Source organism: Oncorhynchus clarkii, chromosome 10, assembly GCF_045791955.1.
Source record: "Oncorhynchus clarkii lewisi isolate Uvic-CL-2024 chromosome 10, UVic_Ocla_1.0, whole genome shotgun sequence".
Lineage (NCBI taxonomy): Eukaryota > Metazoa > Chordata > Actinopteri > Salmoniformes > Salmonidae > Oncorhynchus > Oncorhynchus clarkii.
This window is the reverse complement of record NC_092156.1, coordinates 8724757-8748069: the sequence shown is the minus strand read 5'-3', so window position 1 is coordinate 8748069 and position 23313 is coordinate 8724757. Positions and strand designations below refer to the sequence as shown.

The 23313-nt window shown below is 43.4% G+C and overlaps 1 protein-coding gene across 1 annotated transcript in view; it reads right to left on the bottom strand.

Moving 5' to 3' along the window:
* The window catches only part of LOC139417976 (teneurin-2-like), a 343240-nt gene that overhangs the window by 81916 nt on the left and 238011 nt on the right, over positions 1-23313 (bottom strand). Inside the window, exons 5-6 of the mRNA XM_071167012.1 lie at positions 19487-19709; positions 3792-4030 (exon numbers count right to left, since the gene is read on the bottom strand). Coding sequence (XP_071023113.1) covers positions 3792-4030; positions 19487-19709 — 462 coding nt within the window. The remainder of the gene's footprint in view (positions 1-3791; positions 4031-19486; positions 19710-23313) is intronic.

The following is a 23313-nucleotide window of genomic DNA, read 5'->3' as shown; positions in this document are numbered from 1 at the left end:
CAGTCCAGTTCAAAGTGAATGATGACAGGCCCTACTGCCTGTAAACACACAGTCCAGTTCATAGTGAATGATGGCAGGCCCTACTGCCTGTAAACACACAGTCCAGTTCATAGTGAATGATGGCAGGCCCTACTGCCTGTAAACACACAGTCCAGTTCATAGTGAATGATGGCAGGCCCTACTGCCTGTAAACACACAGTCCAGTTCAAAGTGAATGATGGCAGGTCCTACTGTCTGTAAATACACAGTCCAGTTCATAGTGAATGATGACAGGCCCTACTGCCTGTAAACACACAGTCCAGTTCAAAGTGAATGATGGCAGGCCCTACTGCCTGTAAACACACAGTCCAGTTCATAGTGAATGATGGCAGGCCCTACTGCCTGTAAATACACAGTCCAGTTCAAAGTGAATGATGGTAGGCCCTACTGTCTGTAAATACACAGTCCAGTTCATAGTGAATGATGACAGGCCCTACTGCCTGTAAACACACAGTCCAGTTCAAAGTGAATGATGGCAGGTCCTACTGCCTGTAAACACACAGTCCAGTTCATAGTGAATGATAACAGGCCCTACTGCCTGTAAACACACAGTCCAGTTCATAGTGAATGATGGCAGGCCCTACTGCCTGTAAACACACAGTCCAGTTCATAGTGAATGATGGCAGGCCCTACTGCCTGTAAATACACAGTCCAGTTCAAAGTGAATGATGGCAGGCCCTACTGTCTGTAAATACACAGTCCAGTTCATAGTGAATGATGACAGGCCCTACTGTCTGTAAACACACAGTCCAGTTCAAAGTGAATGATGACAGGCCCTACTGCCTGTAAACACACAGTCCAGTTCATAGTGAATGATGGCAGGCCCTACTGCCTGTAAACACACAGTCCAGTTCAAAGTGAATGATGGCAGGTCCTACTGCCTGTAAACACACAGTCCAGTTCATAGTGAATGATAACAGGCCCTACTGCCTGTAAACACACAGTCCAGTTCAAAGTGAATGATGGCAAGCCCTACTGCCTGTAAACACACAGTCCAGTTCAAAGTGAATGATGGCAGGCCCTACTGCCTGTAAACACACAGTCCAGTTCAAAGTGAATGATGGCAGGCCCTACTGCCTGTAAACACACAGTCCAGTTCAAAGTGAATGATGGCAGGCCCTACTGCCTGTAAACACACAGTCCAGTTCAAAGTGAATGATGGCAGGTCCTACTGCCTGTAAACACACAGTCCAGTTCAAAGTGAATGATGGCAGAACTGTGTGGAAACTGGCTTGTTTTGCATAAAGGCCAACTGTAGTTCTGATTGGCTATGGCGCACCGGTCTATAGACTCCATGGTCCTGGACGAGACAGATGTTTTTTTTTTTTGGTTTTATTTACTGCAGTGTCTATTAATTGTCCAAAACCACAGCTGCTTTCCCACTCTATATATTTGCTATAGAATTTTCACAAATGCTTTACTCTATGTTGTTCCCAAACATTCTATGGATTTCTGAAAATGTGAAAATGACCATATCTACTGTAAATGCCTGTCAGAAAATGTACAAAAAATGTACAAAAATATTTGATATTGTTCTTATCTTCCTCCTTCTATTCTGTAATAGTGACTCGGTACCACTACTCCCTGTACGTAGCCTCGTTATTGTTCTTTTATTGTGTTACTTTTTTTGTTTTGTTTATTTAGTAAATATCTTCTTAACTCTATTTTCTTAAACTGCATTGTTGGTTAAGGGCTTGTAAGTAAGCATTTCACTGTGAGGTCTACTACACCTGTTGTATTCAGCATTTCACTGTAAGGTCTACTACACCTGTTGTATTCAGCATTTCACTGTGAGGTCTACTACACCTGTTGTATTCAGCATTTCACTGTAAGGTCTACTACACCTGTTGTATTCAGCATTTCACTGTAAGGTCTACTACACCTGTTGTATTCAGCATTTCACTGTGAGGTCTACTACACCTGTTGTATTCAGCATTTCACTGTAAGGTCTACTACACCTGTTGTATTCAGCATTTCACTGTGAGGTCTACTACACCTGTTGTATTCAGCATTTCACTGTAAGGTCTACTACACCTGTTGTATTCAGCATTTCATTGTGAGGTCTACTACACCTGTTGTATTCAGCATTTCACTGTAAGGTCTACTACACCTGTTGTATTCAGCATTTCACTGTGAGGTCTACTACACCTGTTGTATTCAGCATTTCACTGTAAGGTCTACTACACCTGTTGTATTCAGCATTTCACTGTGAGGTCTACTACACCTGTTGTATTCAGCATTTCACTGTGAGGTCTACTACACCTGTTGTATTCAGCATTTCACTGTGAGGTCTACTACACCTGTTGTATTCAGCATTTCACTGTGAGGTCTACTACACCTGTTGTATTCAGCATTTCACTGTGAGGTCTACTACACCTGTTGTATTCAGCATTTCACGGTGAGGTCTACTACACCTGTTGTATTCAGCATTTCACTGTAAGGTCTACTACACCTGTTGTATTCAGCATTTCACTGTAAGGTTCTACTACACCTGTTGTATTCAGCATTTCACTGTAAGGTCTACTACACCTGTTGTATTCAGCATTTCACTGTAAGGTCTACTACACCTGTTGTATTCAGCATTTCACTGTAAGGTTCTACTACACCTGTTGTATTCAGCATTTCACTGTAAGGTCTACTACACCTGTTGTATTCAGCATTTCACTGTAAGGTTCTACTACACCTGTTGTATTCAGTATTTCACTGTAAGGTTCTACTACACCTGTTGTATTCAGCATTTCACTGTGAGGTCTACTACACCTGTTGTATTCAGCATTTCACTGTAAGGTTCTACTACACCTGTTGTATTCAGCATTCAGCATTCCTAGGGGTGTATATGAACAGATTTTAACACGATTTCATATTGCTAAAATGCTTTCAGTTCCAATTTTAATTTAACATTTATTTAACTAGGCAAGTCAGTTTAAAGAACAAACTATTATTTACAATGACGGCCTACACCAGATGATGCTGGGCCTATTGTGCGCTGCCCTATGGGACTCCCAATCACGGCCGGTTGTGATGCAACCTGGATTCAAACCAGGGTGTCTGTAGTGACGCCTCTAGCACTGCGATGCAGTGCCTTAGACCGCTGTGCCACTCGGGATGAGTATGAGAATTTAGTACTTTTTCCACCACTGTACTTAAGTACATTTAAAACCAGCTACTTTTAGACTTTTACTCAAAAAGCATTTTACTGGGTGACTATTACCAGAGTCAAGTATGACTTTTCCACCACTACAGAAGATAAGAGTATCACAATAACAAGGGGGCCTGCTGTGCTGTTCTGTATTGTACTGTACTGTACTGTGCTGTATTGTATTGTACTGTACTTTATTGTACTGTATTGTATTGTACTGTACTTTATTGTACCCAATTGTATTGCACTGTACTGTACTGTACTGTATTGTACTGTATTGTACTGTACTGTTCTGTATTGTACTGTATTGTACTGTACTGTTCTGTATTGTTCTGTATTGTACTGTACTGTACTGTACTGTATTGTACTGTACTTTATTGTACCCAATTGTATTGCACTGTACTGTATTGTACTGTATTGTACTGTATTGTACTGTACTGTTCTGTATTGTTCTGTATTGTTCTGTATTGTACTGTACTGTACTGTATTGTACTGTACTTTATTGTACCCAATTGTATTGCACTGTACTGTATTGTACTGTATTGTACTGTATTGTACTGTACTGTTCTGTATTGTACTGTACTGTTCTGTATTGTACTGTATTGTAGCCTACCTATGAAGTAGGAGAGCAGCACGACCAGCAGGACGGCAGCAGCGATGGCCGACACGGCAGCACATTTCCAGCTGCAGTACTTGGAGGGTTTCTTCAGCTTGAAGGAGCTCCTAGAGAAGGTGTTTCTGGGTAGCAGCCGCGGCGGGGGGGAGTAGACGGTCCCAGATGTCAGCGGGTACCCTGGAGACGAGCTGCTGAACAGGGGAGTGGTCCCGGACGGTGTTTTAAACAGGAAATGCCTACAGCGATGGAGAGAAAGAGAGGACACAGAGAGTTAGAATCAGCTGCTACGTGGTCTCTATTACCAATAGAATGTGTAAATTGCGTTGGCGTGAACAGTCGCTTTCTGAACATAATGAGACATCTGGAGCGATGAAGTGCTCCTCTACATTCCAGCAGCAATTATTCACCGGTCAATTACGTGCATTGATTTTCTTATTCTTAAAACTTATTCACACTTCAAATTGGTCTTGAGACACCGAATTATACAGCTAAAAGCATACGGAATATAAAGATCGTTTCACATCTCCTTCCAGACTCCTACCCAGCATCTGATGATGGTCATTGTCGTCGCTAGTGCTTAGAGAGAATAAGAATGAACTGCTTCTTCGTTGTCATCAGTCTCTTTTCTACCTAAAACAACGCACTGCAAAATATACCATTACGAAGCGTAGTAAAATACTGTAGTTGAGTCAGTCTGTTTTAACAGTATCTCTCCCCCAGCACCTCCTTGCCCTCTTTACAGTCAGAGAGGCAGTCTGACTCTGTGGGCTGTGTCCGGTGCCCGGCCTGGCTATGGGCAGACCACAGTGCCAAGCCAGTGCCCTGCGCCAGGTGGGCGGCGGGCCAGGGGAGGTCCACGAGGAGGCAGATGGGATGGGGATGAAAGTGGAAGACAGTTGACCGTGTCGCTTTGATGCCGGTCAGAAGCTCTCACAAGCTGTTTCCCCACACTAAACCCAGAAGCACTCTCCTCTCAGATCTCCTTCCACATTTCCAGGCCGGATGGGGAAGAAAGCCCAAAACGACCCCCCCCACCCCCGCCCCATCTCTCTCTCACCTCCAACAACTGAGGGAAGCTATAACTCTCTTACTGATCTCTCCCTTTCCACTTCGACAGCCCCCCCCCCCCCCCCCCACATCAAATCACCACACACCCCAAACTCCATCTTCCTCCTCCTATTCTGTAATAGTGACTCGGTACCACTACTCCCTGTACGTAGCCTCGCTATTGTTCTTTTATTGTGTTACTTTTTTTGTTTTGTTTATTTAGTAAATATCTTCTTAACTCTATTTTCTTAAACTGCATTGTTGGTTAAGGGCTTGTAAGTAAGAATTTCACTGTGAGGTCTACTACACCTGTTGTATTCAGCATTTCACTGTGAGGTCTACTACACCTGTTGTATTCAGCATTTCACTGTAAGGTCTACTACACCTGTTGTATTCAGTATTTCACTGTAAGGTTCTACTACACCTGTTGTATTCAGCATTTCACTGTGAGGTCTACTACACCTGTTGTATTCAGCATTTCACTGTGAGGTCTACTACACCTGTTGTATTCAGTATTTCACTGTAAGGTTCTACTACACCTGTTGTATTCAGCATTTCACTGTGAGGTCTACTACACCTGTTGTATTCAGCATTTCACTGTGAGGTCTACTACACCTGTTGTATTCAGCATTTCACTGTAAGGTCTACTACACCTGTTGTATTCAGTATTTCACTGTAAGGTCTACTACACCTGTTGTATTCAGCATTTCACTGTAAGGTCTACTACACCTGTTGTATTCAGCATTTCACTGTGAGGTCTACTACACCTGTTGTATTCAGTATTTCACTGTAAGGTTCTACTACACCTGTTGTATTCAGCATTTCACTGTGAGGTCTACTACACCTGTTGTATTCAGCATTTCACTGTGAGGTCTACTACACCTGTTGTATTCAGCATTTCACTGTAAGGTCTACTACACCTGTTGTATTCAGCATTTCACTGTAAGGTCTACTACACCTGTTGTATTCAGCATTTCACTGTAAGGTCTACTACACCTGTTGTATTCAGCATTTCACTGTGAGGTCTACTACACCTGTTGTATTCAGTATTTCACTGTAAGGTTCTACTACACCTGTTGTATTCAGCATTTCACTGTAAGGTCTACTACACCTGTTGTATTCAGCATTTCACTGTAAGGTCTACTACACCTGTTGTATTCAGCATTTCACTGTAAGGTCTACTACACCTGTTGTATTCAGCTTTTCACTGTAAGGTCTACTACACCTGTTGTATTTGGCATTTCACTGTAAGGTCTACTACACCTGTTGTATTCAGCATTTCACTGTAAGGTCTACTACACCTGTTGTATTCAGCATTTCACTGTAAGGTCTACTACACCTGTCGTATTCAGCATTTCACTGTAAGGTCTACTACACCTGTTGTATTCAGCATTTCACTGTAAGGTCTACTACACCTGTTGTATTCAGCATTTCACTGTAAGGTCTACTACACCTGTTGTATTCAGCATTTCACTGTAAGGTCTACTACACCTGTTGTATTTGGCATTTCACTGTAAGGTCTACTACACCTGTTGTATTCAGCATTTCACTGTAAGGTCTACTACACCTGTTGTATTCAGCATTTCACTGTAAGGTCTACTACACCTGTTGTATTTGGCATTTCACTGTAAGGTCTACTACACCTGTTGTATTCAGCATTTCACTGTAAGGTCTACTACACCTGTTGTATTCAGCATTTCACTGTAAGGTCTACTACACCTGTTGTATTCAGCATTTCACTGTAAGGTCTACTACACCTGTTGTATTCAGCATTTCACTGTAAGGTCTACTACACCTGTTGTATTCAGCATTTCACTGTAAGGTCTACTACACCTGTTGTATTCAGCATTTCACTGTAAGGTCTACTACACCTGTTGTATTCAGCATTTCACTGTAAGGTCTACTACACCTGTTGTATTCAGCATTTCACTGTAAGGTCTACTACACCTGTTGTATTCGGCGCATGTGACAAATAAAATCTGATTTGATTTATTCACTTCCACACAAAAAGATGACAGTTTCTTCTCCTCTCCTCAGTTTGAGAAGCAGTGAGTAGATTAATGGTGGATATCTACCAATTAAAGAGTCTCGTCTCCTGAGGTAAGGTCTTCATGGGGTCTGATTCATCCTAGCAGGAGTACACCGACAGTAACGCTAAACGGCTCTCCACAGCTCGTCTTTCAACCGACCACTGACTACTTGTGAACGCCAAGGATGGGAAAGGTCCGGGGAAAAACTAGTAGAAAATAAGTAGGAAATATGTAAAAGATGTTTGTTAAATTGACTCTGGGTTTTAAAGGAAAAGAGCGCTCCTTTGAAGTAGGTGTCAAGCCTCACTCAATTCTTAATTCACCGGTTTGGTTCAAATGACAGTGTCAGCTCAGAAATAATTTAATGGGGTGAGAAAGGAATAGAATGACATCGAGTGAGAGAAAACGTGAGGCTGTGTGAGGGGGGAAAAACCCTGGTCAGTTGCAAAAACAAAGTGTAGGAGGCATGTGTACATCTCATAACTCAAGGCCCTACCTCAACGTGTCTCTGTCAGTCTTTACATTTGGGATCAGTCTAACGTTGGGCTTTACAGGCAGTCAAGGTCAACTGTGAAACCTGCTCAAGGCAACAGCCTGTTTTTCATAGCCATGATGATTGTATATTGGCATTCCTCACCTGGAATAGTGCTGATAAAGTGGGCTGACTAGCCTGTCTCCCCCACCAGTCAATATCAAACGATGGCTAGATGCTGAGATCAACACCACAGCCCACTAATCCCAAGGTCTCTGAAATGTGACCTAATAATCAACCTTCAATTCACTCTAATAATCTCCCACCTGTAATAATCTCCCACCTGTAATAATCTCCCACCTGTAATAATCTCCCACCTGTAATAATCTCCCACCTGTAATAATCTCCCACCTGTAATAATCTCCCACCTGTAATAATCTCCCACCTGTAATAATCTCCCACCTGTAATAATCTCCCACCTGTAATAATCTCCCACCTGTAATAATCTCCCACCTGTGTAAAGTGAAGTAAACACCTTGAGTGATGGTTTGTTCTGAACATAATATATTAAATATACTGTGTATATATGTCTCATATTAACAGAGAAACTGTGAGGGGTGATTAAATGGATAACAGCAAGGTATGTGTTAGATGTGTTTGATGTGTTTGATGTGCTTGATGGGTTTGATGTGTTTGATGGGTTTGATGGGTTTGATGGGTTTGATGTGTTTGATGGGTTTGATGTGTTTGATGTGTTAGATGGGTTTGATGTGTTTGATGGGTTTGATGTGTTTGATGGGTTTGATGGGTTTGATGGGTTTGATGTGTTTGATGGGTTTGATGGGTTTGATGGGTTTGATGTGTTTGATGTGTTTGATGGGTTTGATGTGTTTGATGGGTTTGATGTGTTTGATGGGTTTGATGGGTTTGATGTGTTTGATGTGTTAGATGTGTTTGATGTGTTTGATGTGTTTGATGGGTTTGATGTGTTTGATGGGTTTGATGGGTTTGATGGGTTGATCCTCATTTTGGCTGTGTTCAATATGATTTCAGCCTACTACGATGCACACATGCTGACTTTCCAGTTGGCCATTACTGCCTCAGAGTATCATTCTCCAGGCCTCAGAGTATCATTGCCCAGGCCTCAGAGTATCATTGCCCAGGCCTCAGAGTATCATTGCCCAGGCCTCAGAGTATCATTCTCCAGGCCTTAGAGTATCATTGCCCAGGCCTCAGAGTATCATTCTCCAGGCCTCAGAGTATCATTGCCCAGGCCTCAGAGTATCATTCCCCAGGCCTCAGAATATCATTGCCCAGGCCTCAGAGTATCATTCTCCAGGCCTCAGAGTATCATTCTCCAGGCCTCAGAGTATCATTGCCCAGGCCTCAGAGTATCATTGCCGAGGCCTCAGAGTATCATTGCCCAGGCCTCAGAGTATCATTGCCCAGGCCTCAGAGTATCATTGCCCAGGCCTCAGAGTATCGTTGCCTATAGTCCTAAGTATAAAGGGGATGAAGACAGTGAAAAGCGGTGTCACCGCGGCAACCTGAGAATGTATTACACTGGGAAAGGAGTGACAATGGGACCTCTGACCCGTCTCCCCCAGCAGCCCTTCCTAACAGCTGTGTCCGTGCACTAATGAAAACATGGCGGAGGTTAGCATCCTGCCCCTTAGCCTGGCTTGCCCGCCGAAGCTGCCTGATTAATGGCTTGTACCATGGTGACAGGCAGGCAGGCAGGCAGGCAGGCAGGCAGGCAGGCCGCTGCCCGCGGCCATCACATCACACTGCGTTAGTGGAGAGAATATCCTCTCAGCAAGATGCATGTTAATTGCAACAGGGCAGGCGGCAGGTAAATGAATCCATAAATCAATCATATTTTATCCACCAGGGTACTAGTTATATAGCCGTTGTCAGAGACAGCTTTGCAAAGCAAAACAGAGACGGTATAATGGCTTTGACAAGTACTAAATCGAGTGACGAGAGAAGATGGATGATAAATCACAGTTCATTACGTGTGGGTATTATCATCTGAATCATACAACACAATGTTCTCACAACATACACGAGATCATATTATCTCTCCTGACGTGACAAAGAAGGCAGTGTGGGGTCCAAATCTGTCAATAGTGAAATAAAATATACATGCTATTCAGCAGTTTTTACAATACCACTTTAGCCCAAGATAACATTCAGTTCACATACCTCCTCACATTACCTTCACTTCACATACCTCCTGACATTACCTTCAGTTCACATTACCTTCAGTTTACATACCTCTTCACATTACCTTCAGTTTACATACCTCTTCACATTACCTTCAGTTTACATACCTCCTCACATTACCTTCAGTTTACATACCTCCTCACATTACCTTCAGTTCACATACCTCCTCACATTACCTTCACTTCACATACCTCCTGACATTACCTTCAGTTCTGAATCATCAATTTCAATGTGACTAAGTACATTATATGAAGGTTATAGCCGACAGTTGACCTGCAGTGAAAATACCAACCAAATGCCTTACAGGACGTAATGAACCCATAAGAAAAGGCCTTCAAACGCAAATTGCTTTAGATAACAACGCAATATGAAAAACACATTTTAACACGGGAGAGAGAGCATTAAACGCTGCATATGAATTATGATTTGATTTCTTTTTTCCTACGACGTAAAAAAAAAAAAAGAAACCAATCTCACCTACTAGGTATATTGTAAGGGTTTTTTCCAGTGGTGAAGTACCCAACTCACGCCCTGACCATACTAACTAAAATACAAAACAAAGGAAATAGAGGTCAGAACGTGACAGATCTACGCTGTTCCGTTTCAGATGAGACGTTTGGTATTTTTGTCTTTGTATTTACTGTTTCTAAATGTTTCTCTATCATCCTTTGAGTAGCGGTTACGGTACAAGTATTTTCTTTCCTTCCTGTTCCTGTTTGCAAATTGGTCACAACATGCCACTCACAGAGGAGTTCATACCCACACAGACAGTTAAACCAGAACCACCGACCAATACAAAACCAAGACAGAATAAAATAAGAGGGCAAATAGTCTCTCTTTCACATTAAACACTTCTCTCATCCTGGGGGATGGTGTGAAAAGCCAGAGCAATTAACAAGTAAATGGAGATTTTACAGATAATGAACAGGAATTCAACTGGAGTCAAGCCTTATTAGTATTCTGCCAGACATACCAGGACATCGTGGTAAAGCGATCAAGGGCAAGAGACATTTAGCAAAATGTTGTAATGAACCCTGGTTGGCATTCGAGGCACGGAGGGCTGAACTGTTGGAGGTTCTAGTTGCCAATCGGTCTCTCTCAGTACCAAAACCTCCAGGATGGTAAGCAAGCCGGGGCAGGTCTGTCTGCAACCCACTCAGTTAGGTGTTAAGACGCTGAACCATCCTGACCGCACCGAAGGTGTCAGAGCCAGTCAATCTAATCGAATAAAATCAACGTCAAAAGATTTGAGAGTTCAAAATCAAATCAAATTTGCCACATGCACCGAATACAACAGGTGTAGACTTTACTGTGAAATGCTGAATACAACAGGTGTAGACTTTACTGTGAAATGCTGAATACAACAGGTGTAGACTTTACTGTGAAATGCTGAATACAACAGGTGTAGACTTTACTGTGAAATGCCGAATACAACAGGTGTAGGCTTTACTGTGAAATGCTGAATACAACAGGTGTAGACTTTACTGTGAAAAGCTGAATACAACAGGTGTAGACTTTACTGTGAAATGCTTACTTATGAGCCCTTTCCTAACAATCTAAGAAACTATTTTTAATTTTAATTTTTTACATTTAAGACAAAATAACAATAACGAGGCTATATTCAACAGTTGAACCCCCCAGTGGAGCTGGTTTATTAGTGGGGCTGGTTTATTAGTGGGGCTGGTTTATTAGTGGGGCTGGTTTATTAGTGGAGCTGGTTTATTAGTGGGGCTGGTTTATTAGTGGAGCTGGTTTATTAGTGGGGCTGGTTTATTAGTGGAGCTGGTTTATTAGTGGGGCTGGTTTATTAGTGGGGCTGGTTTATTAGTGGAGCTGGTTTATTAGTGGGGCTGGTTTATTAGTGGGGCTGGTTTATTAGTGGGGCTGGTTTATTAGTGGGGCTGGTTTATTAGTGGGGCTGGTTTATTAGTGGGGCTGGTTTATTAGTGGGGCTGGTTTATTAGTGGGGCTGGTTTATTAGTGGGGCTGGTTTATTAGTGGGGCTGGTTTATTAGTGGGGCTGGTTTATTAGTGGGGCTGGTTTATTAGTGGGGCTGGTTTATTAGTGGGGCTGGTTTATTAGTGGAGCTGGTTTATTAGTGGGGCTGGTTTATTAGTGGGGCTGGTTTATTAGTGGGGCTGGTTTATTAGTGGGGCTGGTTTATTAGTGGGGCTGGTTTATTAGTGGGCTGGTTCATTATTTGGTTTAGTTGGTTTGGTTTGGTTCAGAAGGGATTTAGTGATCTGGCAATAGTTTTCTCTATGTAATGTATTGCACCATGCAACATAAGGGACCACAAAGGAAATAAGTCACTGACTTTATTGTGTTATCCATAACTAGTTTTTAATGTATGTACTGCGTGTCGCCTATATTAGGGCTGTGACGATACCAACATCGCAATATTTGGTCCTTTAAAAACTTGCTGTATGTAAAATATTGTGTGTTATAGCTTGGGAAATAAATGAATGTGAATCTGGATGACAACATAATGTTTGTTTCCAACATTAGGGCTGTTTTCATAAAGAAGTGAAATGTAAAAAAATTGTTTTGTTTCCTTGCCACGATACTAACGAGTATTGCGATATTGGTATCGTCCCGGCCCTGATAGATATGTACTTTTTTAAACTGTCAAATAAAATCAATCAATCAACCTTTGAAGACTTCAACAACAGCCAACCACAATGCGGCATTTGAACACAGATAAAAAATTATGTATATAGGGTAGTTCAGGTGATGTCTCTCCTAGACTGAGCTCACAGTTAAGAGATTTACAGACTGGGTATCAGAGAGAGACTGGGTCTCAGAGAGAGACTGTCTCAGTGGGGTTGAAACAGTGAACAAAAATACATTTCACATTAGTCTCCCATTTGGAAATTGAGCAAGCTACAAACACATAACCATTTAACGTGGAAGTTTTCAATATTTACATGGCAATACACTACCAGTATGTACCGCAATATAACCACAACAACACCACAATAATACCACAATAATACCACAATAATACCATAATAATACTATAATAATACCGCAATAATACCACAACAACACCACAATACCACAATAATACCACAATACCACAATACCACAATAATACCATAATAATACCACCATAATACCACCATAATACCACAACAACACTACAATACCACAATACCACAAGAATACCACAATAATACCACAATAATACCATAATAATAATATAATAATACCGCAATAATACCACAACAACACCACAATACCACAATAATACCACAATACCACAATACCACAAGAATACCATAATAATACCACAATAATACCACCATAATACCACAACAACACTACAATACCACAATACCACAATAATACCATAATAATACCACAATAATACCATAATAATACTATAATAATACCGCAATAATACCACAACAACACCACAATACCACAATAATACCACAATACCACAATACCACAAGAATACCATAATAATACCACAATAATACCACCATAATACCACAACAACACTACAATACCACAATACCACAATAATACCATAATAATACCACAATAATACCATAATAATACTATAATAATACCGCAATAATACCACAACAACACCACAATACCACAATAATACCACAATACCACAAGAATACCATAATAATACCACAATAATACCACCATAATACCACAACAACACTACAATACCACAATACCACAATAATACCATAATAATACCACAATAATACCATAATAATACTATAATAATACCGCAATAATACCACAATAATACCACAATACCACAATACCACAATAATACCATAATAATACCACAATAATACCACCATAATACCACAACAACACTACAATACCACAATACCACAAGAATACCACAATAATACCACAATAATACCATAATAATACCATAATAATACCATAATACCACAATAATACCACAATAATACCATAATAATACCACAATAATACCACAATAATACCATAATAATACCATAATACCACAATAATACCACAATAACACCACAATACCACAATAATACCACAATACCACAATAATGCCACAATAATACCATACTAATACCATAACAATACTATAATAATACTATAATAATACCACAATAACACCACAATAACACCACAATAATACCATAACAATACTATAATAATACCACAATAATACCACAATAATCCATGGCTTGGTCTTCATATTGCAAGAGCCATAAAATATTAAACATCTCAATGAGCTTTTATACTACGTTGTGAGCAGACTTTGAGCGTTGTTTTATAGCCTACATACACTAGTAATAATTGTATATGCCAGTTCGCAGATGCTTTAATCCAAAGTGACTAAGAGTCATGTGTGCATACACTTTATGTATGGGTGGTCCTAGGAATTGAACCCACTATCTTGGCATAGCAAGCACTATGCTCTACCAACTGAGCTACAGAAGACCACGAGGAGAAGAGGGGGCTCATACATGCCAGATGAGGCTAACAACAAATGTCTTTGCAAATTGACTAAGTGCATGCTATGCATTCTGTTGTTGAGAATATAGGAGAAACACCAATAGACCTACAGCACCATTGCAGACGTGGTTGCTACTCACTACACCCAGTTTAATTGGGCTCCTCAGGGCTCCTCAGCAGAAATCGACTGCTGGAGGAGCACATTCAATCTGGAGATAGAGATAGAGAGAAAAGAGTGAGAGAGAGAGAGAGAGAGAAAGAGTGAGAGAGAGAGAGGAATGGTCCAGGCGTCTCAAACCAGACCATGGGGAGACAGGGAGAGAGCGGAGCGGGCAGTGACTCAGCTCACCTCTCAGTAATGGAGATTTTATTATTTCATTTCTGAAATGTGGTGAGACTGTGCCCTGGAGTAAGACAGAAGCTATGGGAAAAAGAAACTTGCTACGATCCGTCTATTCATAGACCACATCCTATATACAGTAGGCCTATATTCCTCTAAACGAATGGGTAAATTAAGTACAATTTACAGAGCCACACATGGGAATTGAAGTATCCCCAAATGGATATTTTATGGATAACATCGATGTCACCCTGAATACTTTTACTGCTCATTCCTGAACTGTAGTTCCATAGTGTATAAAGACTAGAGTAGGAGGGAATGACAGGACACTATGGAACTACTGTAGTTCCATAGCGTATAAAGACTAGAGTAGGAGGGAATGACAGGACACTGTGTTTCTACTGTAGTTCCATAGCGTATAAAGACTAGAGTAGGAGGGAATGACAGGACACTATGGAACTACTGTAGTTCCATAGCGTATAAAGACTAGAGTAGGAGGGAATGACAGGACACTGTGTTTCTACTGTAGTTCCATAGTGTATAAAGACTAGAGTAGGAGGGAATGACAGGACACTGTGTTTCTACTGTAGTTCCATAGTGTATAAAGACTAGAGTAGGAGGGAATGACAGGACACTGTGTTTCTACTGTAGTTCCATAGCGTATAAAGACTAGAGTAGGAGGGAATGACAGGACACTGTGTTTCTACTGTAGTTCCATAGTGTATAAAGACTAGAGTAGGAGGGAATGACAGGACACTGTGTTTCTACTGTAGTTCCATAGTGTATAAAGACTACAGCAGGAGGGAATGACAGGACACTGTGTTTCTACTGTAGTTCCATAGTGTATAAAGACTAGAGTAGGAGGGAATGACAGGACACTGTGTTTCTACTGTAGTTCCATAGTGTATAAAGACTAGAGTAGGAGGGAATGACAGGACACTGTGTTTCTACTGTAGTTCCATAGTGTATAAAGACTAGAGTAGGAGGGAATGACAGGACACTGTGTTTCTACTGTAGTTCCATAGTGTATAAAGACTACAGCAGGAGGGAATGACAGGACACTGTGTTTCTACTGTAGTTCCATAGTGTATAAAGACTAGAGTAGGAGGGAATGACAGGACACTGTGTTTCTACTGTAGTTCCATAGTGTATAAAGACTAGAGTAGGAGGGAATGACAGGACACTGTGTTTCTACTGTAGTTCCATAGTGTATAAAGACTAGAGTAGGAGGGAATGACAGGACACTGTGTTTCTACTGTAGTTCCATAGTGTATAAAGACTACAGCAGGAGGGAATGACAGGACACTGTGTTTCTACTGTAGTTCCATAGTGTATAAAGACTAGAGTAGGAGGGAATGACAGGACACTGTGTTTCTACTGTAGTTCCATAGTGTATAAAGACTACAGCAGGAGGGAATGACAGGACACTGTGTTTCTACTGTAGTTCCATAGTGTATAAAGACTAGAGTAGGAGGGAATGACAGGACACTGTGTTTCTACTGTAGTTCCATAGTGTATAAAGACTAGAGTAGGAGGGAATGACAGGACACTGTGTTTCTACTGTAGTTCCATAGTGTATAAAGACTAGAGTAGGAGGGAATGACAGGACACTGTGTTTCTACTGTAGTTCCATAGTGTATAAAGACTAGAGTAGGAGGGAATGACAGGACACTGTGTTTCTACTGTAGTTCCATAGTGTATAAAGACTACAGCAGGAGGGAATGACAAGACAGTACACTATGTACAATAACGGTAAGCTTATACAGATGATTTGTTCCAATTGCAACAAAAAAGAAAGAAGCTTTTCTAAGCCGAACACAAGACGCGTGAATGTACTGTATGCGTTCTATTATCTCCGTGGCAGTATGATGGACAGCGTGGCTGGTGGTCCCAGGTCGTCGGGGTAAAGGGTCAGGCCCCAGCTGAAATGCTGTTCTGTTCCTGCGAGGGAGACTGTAAAGAGGAAGCCGTATTAATGGGCGAAACTAAGTAAAAGTGCTAGCGCTGCAAGACGCCCTAGACAGGGAGGGGCATCTGAAAGACAAAGAAATATGAACTGAAGTGTGTGTGAGGTCAGGCCCATATGCCCAGACAGAAGCTATATTAATCTGCCTGCTGAGAACAGGCACTGAGGTGGCAGGGGGAGAGGGGAGACGGGAAGAGAGAGGTGGGGGACGGGAGAAGGTGGGGGACGGGAGAAGGTGGGGGACGGGAGAAGGTGGGGGACAAGAGAAGGTGGAGGACGGGAGAAGGTGGGGGACGGGAGAAGGTGGCAGGGGGAGAGGGGAGACGGGAAGAGAGAGGTGGGGGACGGGAGAAGGTGGGGGACGGGAGAAGGTGGGGGACGGGAGAAGGTGGGGGACAAGAGAAGGTGGAGGACGGGAGAAGGTGGGGGACGGGAGAAGGTGGGGGACGGGAGAAGGTGGGGGACGGGAGAAGGTGGGGGACGAGAGAAGGTGGGGGACGGGAGAAGGTGGGGGACGAGAGAAGGGCAAGGAGGAAGGGGAGGCCGTAGTGTGGGGAAAGATGCAGTGTTGTTGTACTGTTTTGTGTGTGTTCTTTGCATGTGTGCATTCTGCCGAGACACACTTTTAAAGGGATAGTGTACGATTTTTTGCAACTAAGCCCCTTTTCTACTTTTTTACCCAGAGTCAAATGAACTCATGGATACCATTCAAAATACATAATTGTATTTTCATGCATTTTGGAGTAGAATGTATTTTTTTTAAGTCACCTGAATTGACCATTACACATTCGTTCTACAAACAAAATATCTCCTCAGCAAAGAGCAACCAACCAACCACCCCTCCCTACCGCCCACCTTTGCTGAAAAAACTCCTAGGAGAAACACTGCGTAGGAAGAGGAGATTGGAGAGTAATGATGTGCTGTCGGTCCACTCTAAAAAAAGGAGGGTCATAAATCCTAACAAACCAGCTAACAAACCAGCATACTGGAGACGTTTGGGGAAATATATGGCCTAAAAACCTGAAAAGCAGCAGAACACAACTCATGCTGCAACAGTAGTACACCAAACCAGGAATTGAAGTCCACAATCCTGAGCAGTAACTCATTATTCTGGTGCAACTCAGAAAACATGATGGAATTTAGAAACATTTATAAATATCTATACTGTGTAAAACATTATTATTATTATTTTTTTTACAGCTTTCCTTTCTTTGTGGAGGCATTCTGGCTGTGACTAAGGCGCCAGGCTCCATTTTGGAGAGGAGGGAGCAGGTAGGTAGAGGCGCCAGGCATCCATTTTGGAGAGGAGGGAGCAGGTAGGTAGAGGCGCCAGGCATCCATTTTGGAGAGGAGGGAGCAGGTAGGTAGAAGCGCCAGGCTCCATTTTAGAGAGGAGGGAGCAGGTAGGTAGAGGCGCCAGGCTCCATTTTGGAGAGGAGGGAGCAGGTAGGTAGAGGCGCCAGGCTCCATTTTGGAGAGGAGGGAGCAGGTAGGTAGAGGCGCACGGTGGTAGCAGGCATAGCATAGCAGGAACTGTGCCAGTGCTCCCCATGAATAAAACATCTCAGAGACGAGCCCTGTTGCCCCGACCTCATGAATTGTGCACGTATCGTGTTTGAGGTGTGATCTGGGAACATCGAGGAGTGACCCACAGCCCAGCGCAAGCCCGGCAACCACACACCACGGCAACCACACACCACGACAACCACACACCAGACAAAAGACAGAACAGAGGGAGAGAGGAAGGCACTAGCTTCTATGTCCCAGAACCCAAGAGTGAGAGCAGGGGGCATGACTGTGGGGCAGGACTGTGGGGCACCGCGTGACAGAGGGAGAGCAGCGGGCAGGACTGTGGGGCACCGCGTGACAGAGGGAGAGCAGCGAGCAGGACTGTGGGGCACCGCGTGACAGAGGGAGAGCAGCGGGCAGGACTGTGGGGCACCGCGTGACAGAGGGAGAGCAGCTGGCAGGACTGTGGGGCGCCGCGTGACAGAGGGAGAGCAGCGGGCAGGACTGTGGGGCACCGCGTGACAGAGGGAGAGCAGCTGGCAGGACTGTGGGGCGCCGCGTGACAGAGGGAGAGCAGCGGGCAGGACTGTGGGGCAGGACTGTGGGGCACCGCATGACAGAGGGAGAGCAGCGGGCAGGACTGTGGGGCAGGACTGTGGGGCAGGACTGTGGGGCACCGCGTGACAGAGGGAGAGCAGCGGGCAGGACTGTGGGGCACCGCGTGACAGAGGGAGAGCAGCGGGCAGGACTGTGGGGCACCGCGTGACAGAGGGAGAGCAGCTGGCAGGACTGTGGGGCGCCGCGTGACAGAGGGAGAGCAGCGGGCAGGACTGTGGGGCAGGACTGTGGGGCAGGACTGTGGGGCACCGCATGACAGAGGGAGAGCAGCGGGCAGGACTGTGGGGCAGGACTGTGGGGCGCCGCGTGACAGAGGGAGAGCAGCGGGCAGGACTGTGGGGCAGGACTGTGGGGCAGGACTGTGGGGCAGGACTGTGGGGCACCGCGTGACAGAGGGAGAGCAGCGGGCAGGACTGTGGGGCACCGCGTGACAGAGGGAGAGCAGCGGGCTGGACTGTGGGGCACCGCGTGACAGAGGGAGAGCAGCGGGCAGGACTGTGGGGCACCACGTGACAGAGGGAGAGCAGCTGGCAGGACTGTGGGGCGCCGCGTGACAGAGGGAGAGCAGCGGGCAGGACTGTGGGGCAGGACTGTGGGGCAGGACTGTGGGGCACCACATGACAGAGGGAGAGCAGCGGGCAGGACTGTGGGGCAGGACTGTGGGGCACCGCGTGACAGAGGGAGAGCAGCGGGCAGGACTGTGGGGCACCGCGTGACAGAGGGAGAGCAGCTGGCAGGACTGTGGGGCACCGCGTGACAGAGGGAGAGCAGCGGGCAGGACTGTGGGGCACCGTGTGAAGATGGGCTATGGCAGGATGGGATGTTGGGTTGAGAGCTCTACCAGCTGGGCTCCCACAAACCTGACCAGAAGCTTTAAGTCCAAGGTTTAAGTCCAACCAACTGAACAGTACAAGGAACTGATAGGAAACAGAATGCTTTCCTCTCCCCCTAAACAGGGAAGGTGTCCAAACATCATGGCAGGTGGCCAGGAAAGACAGGGTGACAGGTAAACTGACCTGGTCTCCAGAGGAACGCTGCTGTTCAGCGCCCAGCTGTCCTGAAGCTGGACTGACTCTGGTGTGGAGGGACCCTCCCCGGGTGCCACCGAGGGGGCGTGGGCTGGGCCGCGACGGCTGGCCAGGGTGTTGGGGTTCAGGGAGCTTGCAGACGACTGGTGGTGGTTGTGAGGAGGAGGGAGCGGCGGCCGCAGAGACTGACTGTGATGGTGGTTCGGAGGACCTGAAAGAGAACACAGGAACCAATTAGGGCTCGTTGATTGACCGGAATGGTGTACTAGCGCAGAGATTGAAAAACTCCCCAGCCTGTTTTGACTGATTTAATGAAGGCTTCCATTGACAGTGATGCATGTCTGAATGTTGTGTTTCGTATGGAACGTTTTTCATATCGTGTTACAAGTTGCTATAAGAGAGCACGGTCAGATCCAAATAAGAAAACACCTAAACATTTGTTTTTAAATGGTACACTTATAAAGTACAAGATTTTACAGAGCAAATCACAGACTAAATCCAATTTAGAGTGACCAAATCACATTGTAACTCAATACAAAGTTTATCACATTGTAACTCAATACAAAGTTTATCACATTGTAACTTAATTCAAAGTTTATCACACTGTAGTTCAATACAATGTTTATCATATTGTAATTCAATACAATGTTTATCATATTGCAACTCAATACAATGTTTATTATATTGCAACTCAATACAATGTTTATCATATTGCAACTCAATACAATGTTTATTATATTGCAACTCAATACAATGTTTATTATATTGCAACTCAATACAATGTTTATTATATTGCAACTCAATACAATGTTTATTATATTGCAACTCAATACAATGTTTATTATATTGCAACTCAATACAATGTTTATTATATTGCAACTCAATACAATGTTTATTATATTGCAACTCAATACAATGTTTATCATATTGCAACTCAATACAATGTTTATCATATTGCAACTCAATACAATGTTTATCATATTGCAACTCAATACAATGTTTGCTGACAAAAAGGCAGAGAGAGAAGGCCTGATAATAAACATCAAATGCATGAAGAGCTTACAAAGAAACAAAGCTCATCTGTAATACTGCTATGTAAGCCCTTCTCCATGTGCAACTAATAAAGGGAAACATGACAATTGAAAGCTGTGAATTAACTTTGTGAAAGTTAAACATTTTAATTGTGTGACTAAAACTATTCAAATAAATGCAATCAAAAATATTTTCTCTACTTTTAAACTTTTAATCAAATAATGCAATTAAAATATTTTTCTGCATTTTTGTAGCAACCGTAAATCATACCATTTAATTAAAAGATAATGAAAGTAGGTAAAACTTCATATTTTGGCAAATGAGATCTAAATATCTCCAAATTAATGAAGTGCTATTAGAAAATATCACTAATTATTAAAGTCTACAAAGAAATATTTGGACAATTCTAATTTCAATCTACAGATATGATACAGAATAAATAAATATATTTAAAAAACTTAGTGCCCCCACTCATCCTGTACAGCCTGCAGTGCATGATGGACATACAGGAAATAGCCTTGATCAAACAGTGGCTAGATAAATTAATGGACATATTCCGCTAAGAGGAAAAAGAAAGGACATTTGTTTACATCTTCCATAATGCCATAACAGTCTTACTGACTGATCTAAAGGCAAATCCTACTGTGTGGACACACACACACACACACACACACACACACACACACACATACAAAAAACACACACACACACACACACACAAAAACACACACACACACACACACACACACACACACACACACACACACACACACACACACACACACACACACACACACACACACACACAATAACATCTATTCTCCATTGGGGTTTCTTCGGCCTATCCTTGCATACTTCATTGAACATTCCAGGAGTAGCATAAACATAGCAGTTACCATATATAAAGTCAATATGATAAAATACAGTGGGCCTACTCTCTTACATATACAGTATGGAACTGATAAGTAGTGGAAGAATCAGCCTCACACCAGGAAGTGACAGTTTGAGCTAAGAAAAGGAGAGGCCCTTCACACAAAATGTCTTGTGAAAAAGAGGAGCTGATAGATGAAAGAGGGGATGTGATCAGCTCTGGTTTGGAGGGCCAGGGTGTGTAATCTCCCGCACCACACTGTGTAAGAACAGCATAAAAAAAAACAGCGATACAAAACCCACACTTCACAAAAGCTGGGTTTGGACTGCAGGGACGCTGGGAGCTTTGGAACAATCTGAGCTGCACAATAGCAGTGGATTATACTGTGACCTGGTCATCAAATGCACCACTCCACACTGCAGCTCCGGCTAAACACAATGACATTCTGGGACTAGCGCTTTAATGTGTTCTGATAACCTTGGCCGTGCTCAGATCCTACGCCTTTTATCATCGTTTTCACCCTGCAAACTGCCGTTCAGGCTCCAAATCGAGCCGACAGCCAGGGAGGTTGTCTACCAACCCTCAATGAGCCTGTGCAGTTTCCTTTTACAGGTCTGTGGTCACACAAAAAGGGCCGTTGCCGTCGGAGGCTCCGGTTTCTAACCCCGAGGAACTACACCCCTGTGTGAACCAGTGGAATCCCACAGACACAATGGTCACCTCCATATCTGTTTAATACATAGGAGATCTGAGCAGCGGGGTTGTCAAAGTCACTACTGTAATAGGCAGATTACAGCGTTCAGCAGCGCGCTGGCCTTTAGTAGTCCCCTGTATTGCGTTTTAATAGAGTCTAATAAAAAGTCCCCGTACTTCTCTTTAATGCCACAGCCGGTCCATCCACAAAGGATCAGCTGTGGCTCGGTACAACAGGTGAAACACCACAGGCCACTATCTTTATAACTATTTAAACAATAAGCTCCATCTTAAAAAAACTCAGTTGTGTTGCACAGTAGAGGACTGGCGGGGCACCTAGCCGCTCTGCTGCTTTAGTGGTGGGAGCAACAGCTTTTTCAGAATGGACGACATGGTGACTTAATCCTGCAGCATAAAGACATGAACATAAAGCACCATATGAGCCAGGCAGAACAAGTGCACTCACTCAACCTATCCTCAAAACAGAAAATTTGACCTTTTTTCTTTCAGCCTGGAAGACAATCATTCCAATTACAAACAAAACAATGTCGTATGAGAAGCAAGAGAGGAAAACAAACATTTAGTAAATGAGGATACAAACTTAATAACATGCAGCCATGTTGGTAATTACCACTCTATGGATATAGAATTAAGAAACTTCTGAAAGGTTAATTGCTTTTCTGATTGAGCGGCAGCTCGTCGCTATACAGAAATTGAAATGGAGTGTGTCCGTTTTCTTGGTATGTATCATAAAAAAATTACATTTTCTCAAATGAAAGAGGGGGATATTGTAATTAATATAATTACACATGATTTATTTTTTTACCAAAATGCAGAATTATTGAGGGGTAAAAAAATATGTTTTAATTTAAAAACAAAGATTTATATCAGTGGGTCGTATCCTAGTAAAAATGGTTTTGTTTCCTTTGTCTCCCAGCCCCTGTAGAGACAAAGGAAGCGTTCTGTCACGTTCGCTGGAAGCACACTAGGATCGTCGTTGGAGGTTCCGGACTGTGGACCGTCGTTGGAGGTTCCGGACTGTGGACCGTCGCTGGAGGTTCCGGACTGTGGACCGTCGTTGGAGGTTCCGGACTGTGGACCGTCGTTGGAGGTTCCGGACTGTGGACCGTCGTTGGAGGTTCCGGACTGTGGACCGTCGTTGGAGGTTCAGGACTGTGGACCGTCGTTGGAGGTTCCGGACTGTGGACCGTCGTTGGAG